The 16,269-nt window shown below is 37.2% G+C and overlaps 1 protein-coding gene across 1 annotated transcript; it reads left to right on the top strand.

Moving 5' to 3' along the window:
- Positions 1-120: 120 nt before the first annotated feature.
- Positions 121-16,269, top strand: LOC101847103 (the record flags this gene model as incomplete). Its single annotated transcript, XM_005097097.3, is given in 8 exon segments — positions 121-258; positions 2,626-3,027; positions 3,840-4,074; positions 8,849-8,982; positions 11,349-11,438; positions 13,223-13,307; positions 13,927-14,242; positions 15,356-16,269. Coding segments are annotated over 8 exon segments (1,557 nt in total). The 3' UTR covers positions 15,560-16,269.

The following is a 16,269-nucleotide window of genomic DNA, read 5'->3' as shown; positions in this document are numbered from 1 at the left end:
CTCTCTCTCTCTCTTTCTTTCTCTTTCTCTCCATTTCTGATCTTCTCTACGAAAATATAATACCTTCTAGTCATGTGTGACCAACATTGCTGTTTTTATTTTATTTCTTTTATTTTTCAGGTCTATGTTTATCTTAGTTACGCGTTTCTGTGACTTCAGTCTACGAGATGGAGGTGCATAGAAGAACCATGCGCGCTGTTGTTGTTCTCTTGTTTTGGTTGAGCATTGTCTTTGGGCAACGCTCAAGACCAAGAGAAGGTAAGTGGGCGGGTTTTTTTTTAATTTTTGATTTTTGGATTTTATGGGTGTGTTCGGGGGGGGGGGGGTTAATACTTTTTCCTTATTGTAGGTGTTTTTACATTGCCATCAACACAATTTAGATCATTTAGGAGATGGCTTTGCGTATGTTTTAAATTTTAATGCACATGTTTTTAAACCCCATCATCGCAATTTAGATAATTTAGGAGGCAGGTTTTCCCCACTCAGGAATGGAACTCGGGTCTCCTGCGTGCGTCAGCGAAGGGTTAAACCGCAACACCATAGACGCCGGATAAGTGTGTGTGTCATTTGTCTGCCCAGTATGCGTGAAATGAGAAAGTCAATGCTCGAATTGCAGATGAGAGGAGCTTGATTTTTTTCAGGCAGCATTCGACAATTATCTAAGGTAAAGAAGTGGCCAGCGGGTGGTTGGCGGGTGTTCTAGTATGGTTTGATCCTTCTTTCCTATCAAACATCTGTCGTCCTATCTCTCCTCGTTCTTTTTTTCTTTTCTTTTTTTTTTGTATTTATGACTTGATCTCTTGTAACACCTCAAAACCATCGGCACTTATATGACCTTATTGTGTTGCAAGGGCTTTAAAACTCTTCTTAAAAGTAAAAGAAACTAAAAGGAAGTGGCCTGGGGAGGGGTAAGCATTAAATGCAGTTTTCAAGTCTGTTATTGTTTTCCTATGGAATCATCGTATTTGTTTAGATAAATTCAAAGTGTATTACCCTCTTGCCAAAGGGTTGTACACAAACAATGTGATGTTTTCAAGATTTGACTAAACAAAAACAAAAGAAAAAAAAACCCCAAACTATCAAACAAAAATTCATTCCAAACAATCAAGCAACTGTATGAGGCAAATGCCGCTTAGGTACTTTAGAGAGCCCTTAGGGCAAGGCTGGTTTCAGCTGCCATGCTAATAAAAAAGATATTGAGCGGAAACAGTATACATTTAGTTTGATATGCTCTTGTTTGTTTTTGTTTAGTTTTGGGGAAGGGATTTTGGGGGTTGGTTTTTTTTGTTGTTTTGTTGTTGTTGTTGTTTTGTTTTGTTTTTCTTGTTTCTTGTTTCTCACTTCAATCTGTGATGAACTGAGCAGGACGGCCCAATTTATGACAGATACCGGACTTCAAGTGTGGTACAATTGAGAAGAAGAAGACTTCAATCAGTGATTTTGCCGGTCACCCTCCCTCCCCCCCTCCTTTTTTCTGTACATATGAATGCAGAAACAAGCATGCAATTTCTCTCTCTTTCTCTCTCTCTCTCCTCTACTCTACTCGACTCTAGTCTCTCTCTCTCTCTCTCTCTACTCTCTCTCTCTTTCTACTCTACTCTCTCTCTCTCTCTCTCTCTCAAACACACACACACACACACACATACACACACACACACACACACACACACACACACACACACACACACACACATACACAATGTCCACAATACTCTTTGTCTCCTTCTTTTTGAAGGCTAATTAATTGTCTGTTTTATATACATCTTCATAGTGAAGTACACATCTCGGATATTTTCTGATTTTGGTCTCTCTCATGCGTACCCATCGGTTTTGTGGAGTAGAAATAAATTCTTTGAAATTCGTTCTGGGTACAGTGTGACGCTGTTGATTTGAAAAATTACTTTCTGTCAAAATAACTCACAGTAGACAATATCTGACCAAGATTGCGGGGGTGTAGACATTGTATTCCTTTCTTTTTTTTTAAATCCAGAAGTTAAAACCAAAATTTAAAGATGGGTCTGAGTCTGAGCGTCTAGGTCTGATTTGATGTAACTTTCAAAGTGTTGGGACAAAATATTATCAAGTGTTCTTGATGTCTCTTTCCACTTATCTCGTTAAATATCAAACATTGTTTGTTTATTCCAAGTGTCTTGTTAATATTTAGGCCATGTTTTTCTTTTAAATAGCTGACAACCCCCCGGGGCAGTGCCACTGACTGAAGTGTCTTTAGGCCATTCCCAAAGGGGGGACATATCACGTTCAAGCATAGTAGAATTGTAAATGGGTTGACTCATGTCACACTCATATCTGTGCCTGATCTACAACAGGGAACTGCTGCTTTTTCTTTCCTGATCCTTACTATTGTCATTCTCCTCTACTTCTTTTGTATGTTTGTCACTCTCTTGTGACCTGCTATTTTGGGGTGCCTTGATAGTCGAAGCAGACTTTGTGCTGTTGAAGCTAGAGCAGTGAGCAGTCTAAGTCTGATTCCCTGTAAAGACTTCTCTGTTGACACCCACCCTTTGGCGCTCATATGACCTTATGCAGTTGCGAGCGCTGTAAAACCCTCTATTATAAAAAAAATAAATAGCTGACAGCTGATGATTTTTTTGTTTTGTTTTTCAGATTACACACTAGATGGCGAATGTTTGAAAGATGACTTAATAAAACAAAATGAGCGTTTGAGTTTTTGCTTAAATGGAAGTAATCTGGCCATAGGAAGCCAAAACCTTTGTGTAAATATGAATCAAGAAAAGATATATATCAAAAGTTTCGCTGTGTACTTTCCAAAAAAAAGTGACCTATGTAAATCAATAAGTGTATATACTCATAAAATGTCTATAGCTTCATGCATTCATAAGAAAGACCCTGGGATGGCAAGAGATATTGTTATGCCTTTCTTCAATGCACTGAGTGGACGAACACCAGCAGAATTAGTACACCATCGAGAGACTATTCAGAGTCCTTTTGTGCTCTCCAAGATGAAACCAAAGCCTGATTCCATATCACTTGATTATGAGTGCCTTGGTAAGTTGTGAGCAAGGACAAATTCCAAATGATCTGTCCTATATTGCAGGTTTTTACATGTCGTGTATAAGTAGATCAAGTGATACTGCATAAATGGTGTTGCATTTTTTTTAAAAATTTAAAAACAAATTAGAAATGATACATCTGATAAGCCCCCCATCCCCTGTAGCTCCGGCCTGACCTCTTACCTCCCCTTTTCATTGAACTTCTGAGTGTGAGGTTTGGTATTCAAAAGCACTCAAACTCGCTTAAAATTATGTGACTGGAGGATGCATAAAGTTGTATGGTACTTCTTTACTACCCTTGTGTTGTTGAGAGGAAAGGAAGTAGCTGAGCAAAGAAAAAAGTTAGCACTGGAAGTAAGAACTGTGAAAAGATGTGAGCAAGAACAAAATTACTAGGTGTTATAGGAAGAAAAAAATGTCAAAAAAGAAGTGTTTGAGGTTGAAAAAGTAAATGGAGGGTATGACAACAATGTTTACCAGGCAGGAAATTGTAGATCTGAAGAAAGTGAAATTAAGAATTACAAAAGGTGATGGGTGATAAAGGCTCTCAGTTCGTCATATGAACAAACTGACTGGTTTGCTAATGGCCAAATGGACACAAAACAGATAATTCAAAATAAACCTTCCGACTTAAATTCTTATTGAGAAGTGCAATATTATCATACTTCACATTACCATAATCTGTTGGGTTTTTTTAATGTATGCAACATTAAAGGAATTGTATAAAAAATAAATTGGGAATTATATATCTTCATTATTTTCTACTGGTATTTAGATGATTGTTTTCTTTCCTTTTTTAAATTTCAGGGTCTTCCAGAGTATATGACATCTGTGAAAATGTCAGCACTGAAATTTCATCAAATTTATTGATCCAGCTTATTTTCAAAAATGAAACATTCTCCGCTCAACCAGAGAGTTCATCATGTTCCTGCCAAATTACCTCCAGGAGCAACAATTCAGCAGAGGTCACCCTCTCAGCGTATGATATCCGTATATCCAAAGGAATGTCTCTAAACATCCATGGATGTGACGGCACAAACAGGTAATCCTACCATCATTATCGTCGTCGTCAGCCTTTTTTTTACCGTGTGCTGGGGTATAGACCACTAACAAGAGCTCTTCATGTAGGCTACTTCTGTCCTGGACTTTAATCTACATCCTATTTTTATCATTTATCTTTTAATCCTTTTAAATACTGAAATATTTACCATGACATGTTTAACTTTACCATAAGGTGAAATCAAGCCATGCTCTGAACTGTTGCAAATGCTACCAACTTGTGTTTTGCGTGCTCATATGACCTTATGTAGTTACTACTGCCATAAAACTTCTAACTAAACGAACAGTCTCCATCCTTGTCCAGCTGTATCCTATCTCCTTTCGGTTGGAATCTGAATCCCTCCTCCAAGTGCAGTTAAACTGGAGAGACATTAATGAGATACGCCAGTCTACTCCAAGTCCCACTTGATCAACCACAGTTTACTGTGATGAGGCAAAAGCTTAGCGTACCCACCTGATTGGCGATAGTAATGGCAGCAGTGCAGGCATTTAGATCAGACAGTGGTACATGTATTTTTACATTTGTGTTGAGTGGGTGGGTGTATTTCTTCAAATTGCATTGTTGTTTAAATTGAAGAATGTTTGCCACTATAAAGATTATGATTGACAAGTAAGTCGGGACAGCAAGTGACAGACATTGACAGCTAGCCACTAAATATTAAGATCAAACACAGGAGGATGGATCAAAGGCGGAGGTGTTTATGCATGGGATGCACCATTTAGATCTTGTTTCATTTTGACTGGTCGGCCAGAACTTTACTTTAAAATGTATGAAAAGAGATTGAGATATTCAATATTTTATTCCCTTCCATTTTGAAACCCAACAAGATGTATGTAATAGAATTTTACAACATCGTCATTCTTACCGAAGAAACAGTACCTTTTCAGGGTCAATATTTTTAGTGTGGTTTATGACAGTTCCGAGCCTGTATAAGTCTAAACTCAGAGTGGAAATGTAAAGTTCCTTCAGAGGACCAACATTTTAAATGTGGCCACTGACAGTGCCAAGTCTGTATATGTGCACAGGGAAAATAAAAATTACAACTACCGAATAAAACAACATTTTAATGCAGCCAATGACACTCTCAAGTCAATATAAATGTGAATTGATCATTGTCATGAGGAGACAAGAAATATAGTAGTTGTAGGCCTATACCATCCACTAAACTTACTAGTTGTCAGAACGATCCAGAGGTATAAGACTGTCAACTGAACTAGAAACATAACAATAGACCAGTTATAAACCAGCACCCATAAATGATTGTTATAATTATTGAAACTTATGTAAAAGAACAATTTTTCTCTGTTTAGCAAAGAGCTGACATGTTCAGTTGATCTAGACTGGTGTTGTTCCCATCCAAGTTTTCTTAACCCTATAGAACCTATGGGAATGCTTTCCTTTACCCTGTGAGGGGCAAACATATGCCTCAGCATGTCGCTACCCCAGAATTACAAAGTTCTGTCTGCTCAGTACTTAATTTTGAGCAATTTGACGTCAAAGATTTTGAATTTCTCATCATGTCAAGCTTTTTAAAATTCAATTCTTTTAATATGATTTTGATAACGACTCCAAATAACCTTACGATTTTGATAGAGCAGATAGAACATTAAATTGATTTCCAACCTCATGGTCTCAGTAACTCAAAACAGCCAAAAATTTCAGATAAAACTTTGTGATTCTGAGGTAGCATTGTCCTAGAGTAAATGTAGCATTTGACACAAGGGAGCTCCAGTGTGCGAGTCCTGTGGATCTCAAGAGTTTTGTTATATTATGATGATATTGTCCGAGACGTCTACCTGTCTAAGACAACTACATTTCTGCTCTACAATAGGTGGCAGTCTTGGACAATTTCAACATTTATTCATTCATAATAAAGAATTTAGAAAAACAATAAATTCTGTCCAGCTACCTGTGGCAGCTTATACAGTGGCATGAAAATGCAATCAACCTATCTTCATGTTAAAGCCTCGCACAACCCACTAATGTAGCATACCGCTAATAAAATCTGCCATAAGAAACAGATGAAAAAGATCCCACCCTAATCACCCTACTACATGCTAAATAGAGCAGACAAGGTCACAATCTTTTAACTCCGTTGTGGCCACAACAGACTCAAACACCATATACACTAAATTAAAAGTGGGAGAGTCCACGATCTGCGAATGTGGACACAAACAAGAGGATGCCAACCATTACCTTCAGCACTGCCCGCGCGGCGCCACCCTTCGTATACAGACGTGGCAGAATGTGACGCCCCTTGAGAGAAAGCTCTATGGCAGTCTCTCAAATTTGAAGCGCACTGCACAGTTTGTGCGCGACAGCGGATTGACTGTCTAGCTGCTGTCATCGAGAACAAGGAAGAAGAAGAAGAATGTAGCATACCAATTTAAAGCTACGAAAATGTTGCATCATCTGACACATTAATATTTCATCTTCCTTAAAAGATGCCTAAGATATGATCACCTCAAAATTTACCTTAAAAAATCAGGCTTAGCAAAATTGTGTGAAATCAAAGAAACATAAAAGTGTGTTCGCGCAAGTGGGCCTGTTGAGGTGCATCAACATTGGTGGATTGGACATAATGTATTGAATATCAAATGAAAAGAGAATATTTAAATTATTATCTCTGCAATGAAATGCATCTTCTGGTGCTGTTTTCAAACAGATTAGAAAACATAGTGACTGAGTAGTCACAAATTCCAAACAAAGCCTGAACTTAACGTTACATGTGTTCATTGGTATGATTTTGTTTTTGTTTAGGAACTATTGGTTTCGTGTAGAGCATGAAATTTATTTTGCACATGGACTGTGTTTGTTAGATTTTGGATTGATCATCTGTCACTGAAGAGTGAGGCCACAAAACTGCCATGGTTTTGGGTTGTCTAGGGTGGAATAAACAAAACTGCCCTCATGTGATTCACAGGATTGCTTGGTTCAGTGTACTACATCACGCACGTGCTTGAACATCTTGTCTTACCCTTATTTTCGTCGCAGCGTCGTTCAAGTAGACATCTTCATTCATGGAAAGCACTTTCTCACAGGGCCAATACCCTTACACAATTCTTGACAAATCAAATCATATCAGTGCTGGAGTGGTCTCCAGTAAATAGCCCAGATGAATCCTACAGAATATCTGAAGTCCCATGAGCAGCTGAAGAAAAGCAACTTTACTCCCAATTCAAACCTTTTGTTTGCAAATTTTTGTTACATTTTGAATGAAATAACAGATAATTATGTCCAAAATTTATTAGAGCAGATTACCAAAGGGTTCGAGCCCTTCACAAAACCAATGGCTCCTAAGCAAGATAACAGTGAGCACGTTTAATGTTAAGAAGTTTTGCGAAGTATAAGACTGCTCCGTTTTCCGTTTTGTTTGAAACTATGGAAATTAAATTTTGTTTATTGCAGAGACAATATTATCCTTTCATTGGAAGGGCAATGTATGTCCTTTCTATCAATGTTGATACGGGGGCTCTCGTGGCCTAGAGGTTAAGGTGTTGGCCTTTCATTCAAAAGGTCCCGGGTTCGAATCCGGGGAGCGACCGAAAAATGTTCTTCTCTAAATTTGTCTCCTTTCACCTCATTTCCTGCTCTCTAGCCATGTTCTGTCGTCTGCTTTCGTCTCCTCTTTCTGCCCCCACCCCCTCACCTCCTTTGCCCCTTCCTCTGGGCTCCTGATTCTTTCTGCAGCCTTTCTACTGCTTTTCCTTCGCTTCTTCTTACTGCTGTCTTTCAGCCACACCCCTGATCTTCTGGTAGGAAAGACCTACACCTAGCCTTCTCGGACAAGGGCAAAAAATCTCGGAGGGCCCGTGTGCAAGTTGCGCACGTTAAAGATCCCTTGGTGGTCTAAAATCGATAAGAGTAGGCTTCGGCCGCCACCCGGGCAAAATTCAAAATTTCCTACCAACTGAAAACATTAGGTGTGTCCCGCGCACTCATATGACCTTATGCAGTTGCGAGCGCCGTAAAACACTTTACAAAAACAAAACAAAAACAAATGTTGATACTCCTCAATACACGCACAAAGGCAATTTTACGTTTCTCTAATTTTGCTCAAATTTGCCAAGATTGACTTTTAAGGTCAGTTTTGAGTGACCATATCTCGGGCTTCTCTAAACATAGATAAGCTATTATTTTTTAAGATGATGCACAATTCATTTTGTTATTTAGCTTTAAATTGGTATGATGCGTAAGCGATAGTGCAAGGCTTTAACACGATGATTGGGTAATTACATTTCAAGTTTCTCTTGGACACCACTGTATACAGTCGACTAAGGATGAGTTGATGTCATCGGTGGAGTGGAAAAAAGATCAGCTCATCAGACGTTCAACTTAACCGTCGGGATGAAAACTTAAACGTTTCATTTACAATTTAATTTGATAGAAAGCTGTGACTCCGGGAGGTACTGACAATTCAACTTCCTACTGATTTGTTCATTAATATGATGTTCATGTTTCAAAGTGAAATGGAACTGTGTGAGTACAGTCATATGACCCAGTAGTTAATCAGTCAGTGTTACCATGTCCAACTCACTTTGGTTAGATAGACACTATTTTTATAAACTTTGGTGAGTCCTTCTGCTCCATTTTGCAGAATTTAAAACTATAAAATGTATAAATGTACACTGAACTACAAACACTTGATTTGTACAAATGTTCTCAGTATTTATCAATGGTAAATGTAAACATTAACTTGGATGAACTCTCTGTATTTCGTGTAAATCTTATACTTATTGTATCTCTCCCATCTCAGGGTAACAATCAGTGATGAGAAGCTGCGCTATTATCTTGATGGAAAACTATGCACATCCTCCTCTGTCATGACATTGTCTCTTTCTGGTGTCAATCCAAACTTTATCCCTGACAGTATCTGGGCTGGTGTTAAAGGTGAGATTACTTATAATAATAATAGATAGCATTTGTATAGCGCATATCCCCGCTCAACAGCAGGCTCTATGCGCTTTACACTATATTATTGTGTAACTACCTGGGAATAAGATAAGATAACCGTTGAAGGGAATCTTGGTCCAACCTTAGTCAGGGAACCCCATTATTACTCTATGGGAGCCTGGAGGAGCTGCAGCAAACAGCAGCCTTCACTCTAGAGACTGGAATGTCTATTTAAAGTTGAACAAGAGGAAGATAAAATGCGATATAATAGACTTTATTACAAGTTCCTCTGTTGTATGAAATTGACAGAGCGCTTTCACCAACTTCTGTGACACAAAGTACACATGCATCATGTCATATCAATATATATATATCTCGTTCTCTGTCTATCTCTCTCCCCTGCTCCTTCCCTCCCGCCCTCCCTAATAATACATAACATGGTAACTCGTTGAAGTAACACAAGGCAATATCATCATTGCCTTTCTCACCCTGGATCCTGATTTAGGCCACGAACAAACACTTTCCATCTTTCCCTATCCTGGGCAAGTGGCTTGATGTCACTCCATGTCTTTCCACTTTTGCAGGGCAATATACATGACATAAAATATGAGAGTGAGCGACTTCTTTTTGTTAAAATTAGAGCTTTGAATAAAAAGGATATCCTATACCACCCTTTCTCTCTTGCCTTAGTTGTGGATGAATTAATTGATTAAATGTATCTTCTGCCCTCAAGATTTTATGTGCTAGAACAGAAGGTGCATAGAACCTGTTAGTATCTTTAGAATTTTTGTTATTTCAGTACATTTCGCTGCTGCTGCTTCTGCTCAGCATTTATTTTATATGTATCATAAGTTTTATTTTTTGTCATGGTACCAGTACTATGTCTTCAAAAGTAAGTTCATGTGTGTAGGCTATACAAATATTTTAAGGAAAATTGTTGACAAGTTGGCATGAAATGGATATAAATGAAAAGTCATAAGCGTAGGTGAATGGACCTGTGTAGAGAAATTAAGATGTTCATGATTTTGAATGAGACTGAAAATATTAATTTTGTGTTTTAAAAAAAAGCAAACCTGATGTCTTTCACTTTGCTTGTGTAAGAAAGGAGTTCAAATTTTAAATATGTTTGAGCAATTCTTTTGTCCATGTTTTATAGTCATTGTCAGGTTTGATCATGTCACATGCTCGAAGAGTAAATCAAGTTTTTTGTTTGTTAGAATGCTGTTTAAATTTATGTTTTTAATTAGTTGCTTTTTTCACAAGCCCTGAGGAGAATACTTTTGAGAAATTCTCAAGTGTCTTGATTCTCTCATGAGGACATGGCAACAAGCTCTTCTTACTCCTCTCCCCCCTTTCTTTGTGTGGGCTAGTCAAGTCTTTCTTCCCACTTTTGAAAACTCTAAGCAAAGGTCTAGGAATATAAACAAAGTGTGTCAGCTGCTTTCTTCAGCTGGTTTGTTATCACTGTGGTGAAGTCTGTGGTCTTCTCCTCCCATTTCTTTCCAGTGTTTCTCTGAACTTAATTTTCTCATTGTGGAAATATAACTGTTGTTATTATAATTGCTAGATATAAGTATCTGACTCACTGTAGACCACAAAATGTCTATTTCAGGAATGTGCTATTTTATGTTTGAGCAGCAAGAGATATATATATATATATCCATATCATTATATATATAAAATAAGGAGAGTTTTTATGAAATAGTTAACGAAAGATGTTACCTCTGAAGGTATTTATAATTTTTGTAGTTGGTTTGGCTATAATATATTCAAGAGCCCATGGACATGTTTTCTTGATGATAGACATGTTATAGTACTTTATATATATATATATTATTTTTTTTTCATATTTGCCTGTTAAAAAATACAGATGAAAGTGATTAAGTTGAAAAAAGTGTTTATTTGGGATATTCTCTGAAGGCTCACAGAGTTTTGCAATAACTCTGTCTTGGCTAGCCTGATATTTCAAAATCACTACTTCAGTGCGAAGAGATATGCAGTGTTGCAGCCTGTTAGATGTATCCAGCTGTTATTCACATAACATGTACCATCTTTTCTTGTTTGGAAACATCTATTTACATTTGGGAGAACTGAAGAAAATGAGATAGAGAACTTTTCTCAATAATTCATGGTCCTATCTGATGGAGACAGGAAGGCAGAAACTGAAATCACACGGCTATTTTTTTCCCCCTTGAGAGTTAAGTTCAGCACCCTACTGCTCTGTCCTTGTATACTTGTGTTGAATCTATTTTTCAATTTTTTCAAGTCACTTTTGTGACTTCTTGTTTTACCAGTGCTGCCTTAACCAAATTTCAGACTTTTTAGAAGTTTTTAAAATCTACTAATATAATATTTTTGCTCAGGGACAGACCTGACGATCACCTGTGGAAAGCAGTTTGGAGAAGACAAGACCTTTCTTCCTGGTGTATCTGACAGTGAAGATGGATCCTTAGGTACAGTAATATTCTTGAAGAAAGAGAGAAAAATATCCATCAATATTCAGTTTAACATACTATGATGGCCACTTGTTCAAGACAATCTCAAAAACCATTTTTACATTTCTCCCCTTGTGGTTTTGTTTTATATAATGATATTGCTCAAGATATTCACCTATCTAAGATAACCACTTTTCTCTTCAACAATGGGTGGCAGTCTTAGACAATTTCAACATTTATAAATTCATTATAAAGAATTTAGAAAAACGACTAATTGAGGTTGGAGGGTGCTCTGGTGTGGTTTGCTCCTTCTTTCCTATCAAACACCTATCGTCCTGATGTCTCCTTCTTTTTTGTGTTGGTTATTCCCTTGTAACACCTCTAATCTTCAGCACTTTTAGTATAGGCCTATGACCTCATTTTGTTGCAAGTGCCGTAAAACTCTTAATAGAACAACGAATTGATTCTGTCAAACTACCTATGGCAGCTTATTGATAGTAGTAAATCTCAGGTTTTCTGTAACAGCGTATATAATTATTTGTCATGCCGTACGTTTTCTTCATTGGGTTCATTTGCTCCTTCTCTTGTGTTGTCACACAAAGTTTCTATATAAGCATGTATTTAGGTTTGTGGTAGATTTACTCATAATTTGATTTGTTTGTAAAGTGATTATGACCAAACTTTCATGCTCCCTTTTTTTTAGTCATTCAGGCAGCCAAAATATTTACATGGCTGATTTGAGGGTGCTACGGGTTGGTCCTACTTCTTCTCTTTCCCTGTTTTTCTTCTGTCTTACTTTTCTTTGCAAATGACCATTATTGTGTCGATGGGCTTCACCTGCAAGTCCAACCGATATTCTCATTTTCTTTGCTAAAAGGATGATTATAAAAAGTAATTCAGAACCTTTTTCTGCAATATGACAAGATGTCCTTGTGGCAGATAGTTAAGGGTTCATTGAGTGTCAAGGTTAACACACTTGAACCAATTTTCGTGTATTTACAGGATGTCCCGCTGGCGCAGTGGCCGAATCCAGTGTATTTTCGAAATACGCTTTTTCGATCAATATCTCCAGTGTTTTTCAGTTACAAGGAACAGGAAGCCACAAACCAACAGTTGACGCACTTGTTTCGTTGTGTTAAAAATTTGGCGAAGTTATGTGCAATACTTTTTTAGCTTTAACCGACTAAGTCTGTCACCCCCGCATTGCAATAGATCATTTTATTACAAATTGGGCAGCACAAAAAAAATTACGTAACCCCAAGACATTGCCTTTTCAAAATATTAATTAAATATAAACTATTCTGATGAATCCGATGCGATTTTCTTTTTCTGTGAGAGCATTTCTTTCTTTCTTTTTTTTGCATTAAAAAAACTATGATAGCTTTCTCTGTCTTTTTTTTTTAGCGATTAAATAAACCCAAGAACTGTCAGGGTGCAATTGTTGTTGGGTGAAAAATAGCTCAGGCACAAGTTAGTTAATAGGCAAAATGCACCGAGAAATGAACTGTCTGCATAGTTGCTAGTTTGTACCAAAATACTTTAGGAAAAATGAAAATTCCCCAATTTTGTACTGACACAAAACAAGAGGAAAATTAGAGTACAGTCGAAACTGTCTAAGACAGCCACCCATTGTCAAGGAGAAAAGTAGCCATTTAAAATAGTAGGCTGTTTTACACAGTGTCATTATAATGTAAGGAATATGCAAGGGAGGAAATGGCCGTTTGTACAAGGAATTTTCTTACACAGGTGGGCATTAGAGCTGGTTCAACTGCATGTCTCTTTTTCCCTTTGTTTTGACACAGGTACTGTGTACATTCTGTGTATTGTGGTTGGAGCTGTCCTAATCATCGTTCTTCTGCTGACAGTAGCACACTGTGTACGGAAAAGGTGAACTCTCCTCTCACTAAAATGAAGCTGTTTCGTAGCAGTATACAGCAACTTACACTTTTTTGACTAGGAAAGTCAGTGTTAATGAAAACAGATTTTTGTCGCTTTAAGAAAATGATGATGATGATTTTAATAATTTATAATGATGATCAGTCGTAACTGATATCATTAGTAAGAATAAATCAAAATTTTAAAGCACTGAGAAAGTGTGGTTATCAAGTTGTTTTAAAGGTATTTTTTCATTAAGACATGTTTACTCTGGATTATAATTATTATTATTGTTGTTGTTGCTGTTGTTGTTGTTATATATCTTATTCATTAGTTTACCTAGGTTGAGCACACCAAGACCTTATGTGTGTTTAGGCCAGTACTGGGAAAAAGCAAGTCAGGAAATAATTATATTTCAATCCAAGTAAAGAAGTAGGAACCACCTTCACATCTCCCAGTACAAAGAACGGAGACGAACAGAGGAGGGATTGAGTTGAGCTGTAATATACACTTACACTCACAAACAGACCTACACTCATATATATATATATATTCATATTATGATATAAATGGAGAATTTTTGTTAACAATAATGTTTAAGCTGTATGCTTACAAATGGATGAATCCACAGGCTCAGAAGCTCAGGAAAGTATGTAACGGATTCAAGCTTATCTGACGGAGAACATGAACCAGATGTTCCAAATGGCCCTAACTTCCCTATGGAAGTTATTTACTCCCAGCCTCACAAGCCGGCCCACTCCATGAGTAAGGACGAGAGTGAGGAAAAACTGCTCAAGGGGGAGACAGGATTAAAGCAGGATGAGTACTTTGAACTTGAAAATCAATATGAAGAGACGGGTCCTGGCAACAACAACTATAAAGGATGTGAAAAAGAGAACTCTGAGAATAATGAACCAGAAGTCCGTCCTTATTCTTTTGCTCACCAGGTAGGCCTACAGTGTATTAAGCTTTTGATGTATGAATCACAAGAAGGAGAAGCAAATTGTACGTGTGTTTGTGTATGTGTGTATGTTTTTATATTGTACCAAATATTTTGGTATCGTTTTGTTATTTTGTTATTTCCCCCTCTGTTTGATTCAACAAGGTGTAGAAAAAGAAATACAATTGATGGAAGGGTTATCTGTTCAAAAATGGGAAAGTGTCCAAAATTATCTTCTCTTTATAACAGTGAAACTCGGATATAATGAAGTCGTCAGGCCTGACCTTCGATTTAGTTGAATCCGAGAGTTTGTTATAGCAATATGAGCGACAAGTTGAGACATAATGTAGGGCATATGACAATGTCTGTTCCCACAGACCAGCGCACAGTTCATTACGTAGATTAACATCTATGTCTTGTTTAGCCTTTCATTGTCCAGTAGCAGGAGGGAGAGGGTGGATATGATTGTGACTCGTCTATAACTTTCCACTCCCAGAACACTTGTGTCTTCCTTCCTTTATGACTGCATTGAATTTGATTTTTTTCATTTTTGTGTTTGTTGAATCCAAGTTATTTTGTTTGTTTTCATTAATTAAAAAACAAACAAGGAATCTGCTTCCATTAGTTAAATCCGAGTTCGTTAAATCTGAGTTGCACTGTATTAACATGGGATAGAAATGATTTGAGGGTTGTAACATCTAATAGTACTGTCGAAATTTTGTCCCGTGGGCTTCACTTCCCTCAATGTGTCTTAGGTTTTAAGAAACAAGATGTTTGTAAAGGAGGGAGGAAGAAGGAGAAACATTAACTTGTTTTCAACTCTTATATCAAAACTCTTCTCAACTCAACTTATGGCATGTTTAAATGTCTTATTTCATAATTCTTCATCAATTGTTTGCAGATGAAGAAATATTCAACTCACAGAACTTGTACAAAATCATTGCAGAAAATTTCAACTCATTTTTATTCTGGTTCTTGCCATGCCATGTTTTGTTTTTATTCTTTATTTTATGTATTCATCCACTTGTTTGTGTTATAAATTTTTTTTTTTAAATTTACCAGCTCCGCAGTCAATTAATTTATTTGTTTGTTTATTCATTCATTTCTTTCTTTTCTCCAGATATCTGCACCGCTGCAGAAAGCTCCTATTCCACTCCCCAGACAGGAAAGTCGTTCCAGCAACAGTGGAATATACAACCACTTGAGGGAGCAACCTGATGTCGCTCCTCAGAACATCTATGACAGTTCTGGAAAGGATGATTACTCCTCCTTTCAGAGAGAAGCAGCTCCGACTTTGACAGACAACATATATGACAAAGCTTAATAGACTATTTGAATTCAATTCCACGCTCTTCATCTGTTGACATTTCATTTGCCCGATCAGTTTTGACTTTCTTCAATATTTGACATACAAATAATGAAAGATGAATTGTGTTCCTATTTCCCCAAAGCTTTAAGTATTTTATATTCATGTATACAAGCTTTTATATCTTCATCATCTCCCTAAGATGTCTTGTCTTCCTCTCTCTTTTTAGCGTCCTTCCTGCAAGGATTTTTTTTTTTCTAAAGGGCCCGTAAGCCTGTTTGCACACTTAACCACTCTGACTGATAATCTAATTTTTAGCTGAGAGTTCATTTCGTTAGCAGATTTTGTAATGTTGATGTAGATGTAACTGTTTGCAAAAATACTTGTACAATCATAACACTTTTGATTCCGAGTTCTAATAATTTATTTGCCATTCGGCTACCCCAACCCATCCCCACTTTCCCAGTGTATAAACACGTTAGGAAGACAATCAGATCCTGACACCCAACAGTCTTCATCACTACGTGCAGGTGTCTAACTGGGCTCACTGTGCAGAGGGCCCTTGTAATCGCTCAGTTTAAACAGCTTGCCCTTTAAAAAAAACATTAGTTGTTCAAAAGCTAGGGGTAAGGCCACATTAGTTTGACAAGGTGTTAAAAAAATTCCTATGCTTTTGCATTGTGGGTGTTGATTTTGGCCAATGAGATAATTAAAAAGAAAAATAACGA

The sequence above is a fragment of the Aplysia californica genome, unplaced genomic scaffold, assembly GCF_000002075.1.
Source record: "Aplysia californica isolate F4 #8 unplaced genomic scaffold, AplCal3.0 scaffold00146, whole genome shotgun sequence".
Classification (NCBI taxonomy): Eukaryota; Metazoa; Mollusca; class Gastropoda; order Aplysiida; family Aplysiidae; genus Aplysia; species Aplysia californica.
This window is presented reverse-complemented; position numbering and strand designations above follow the sequence as displayed.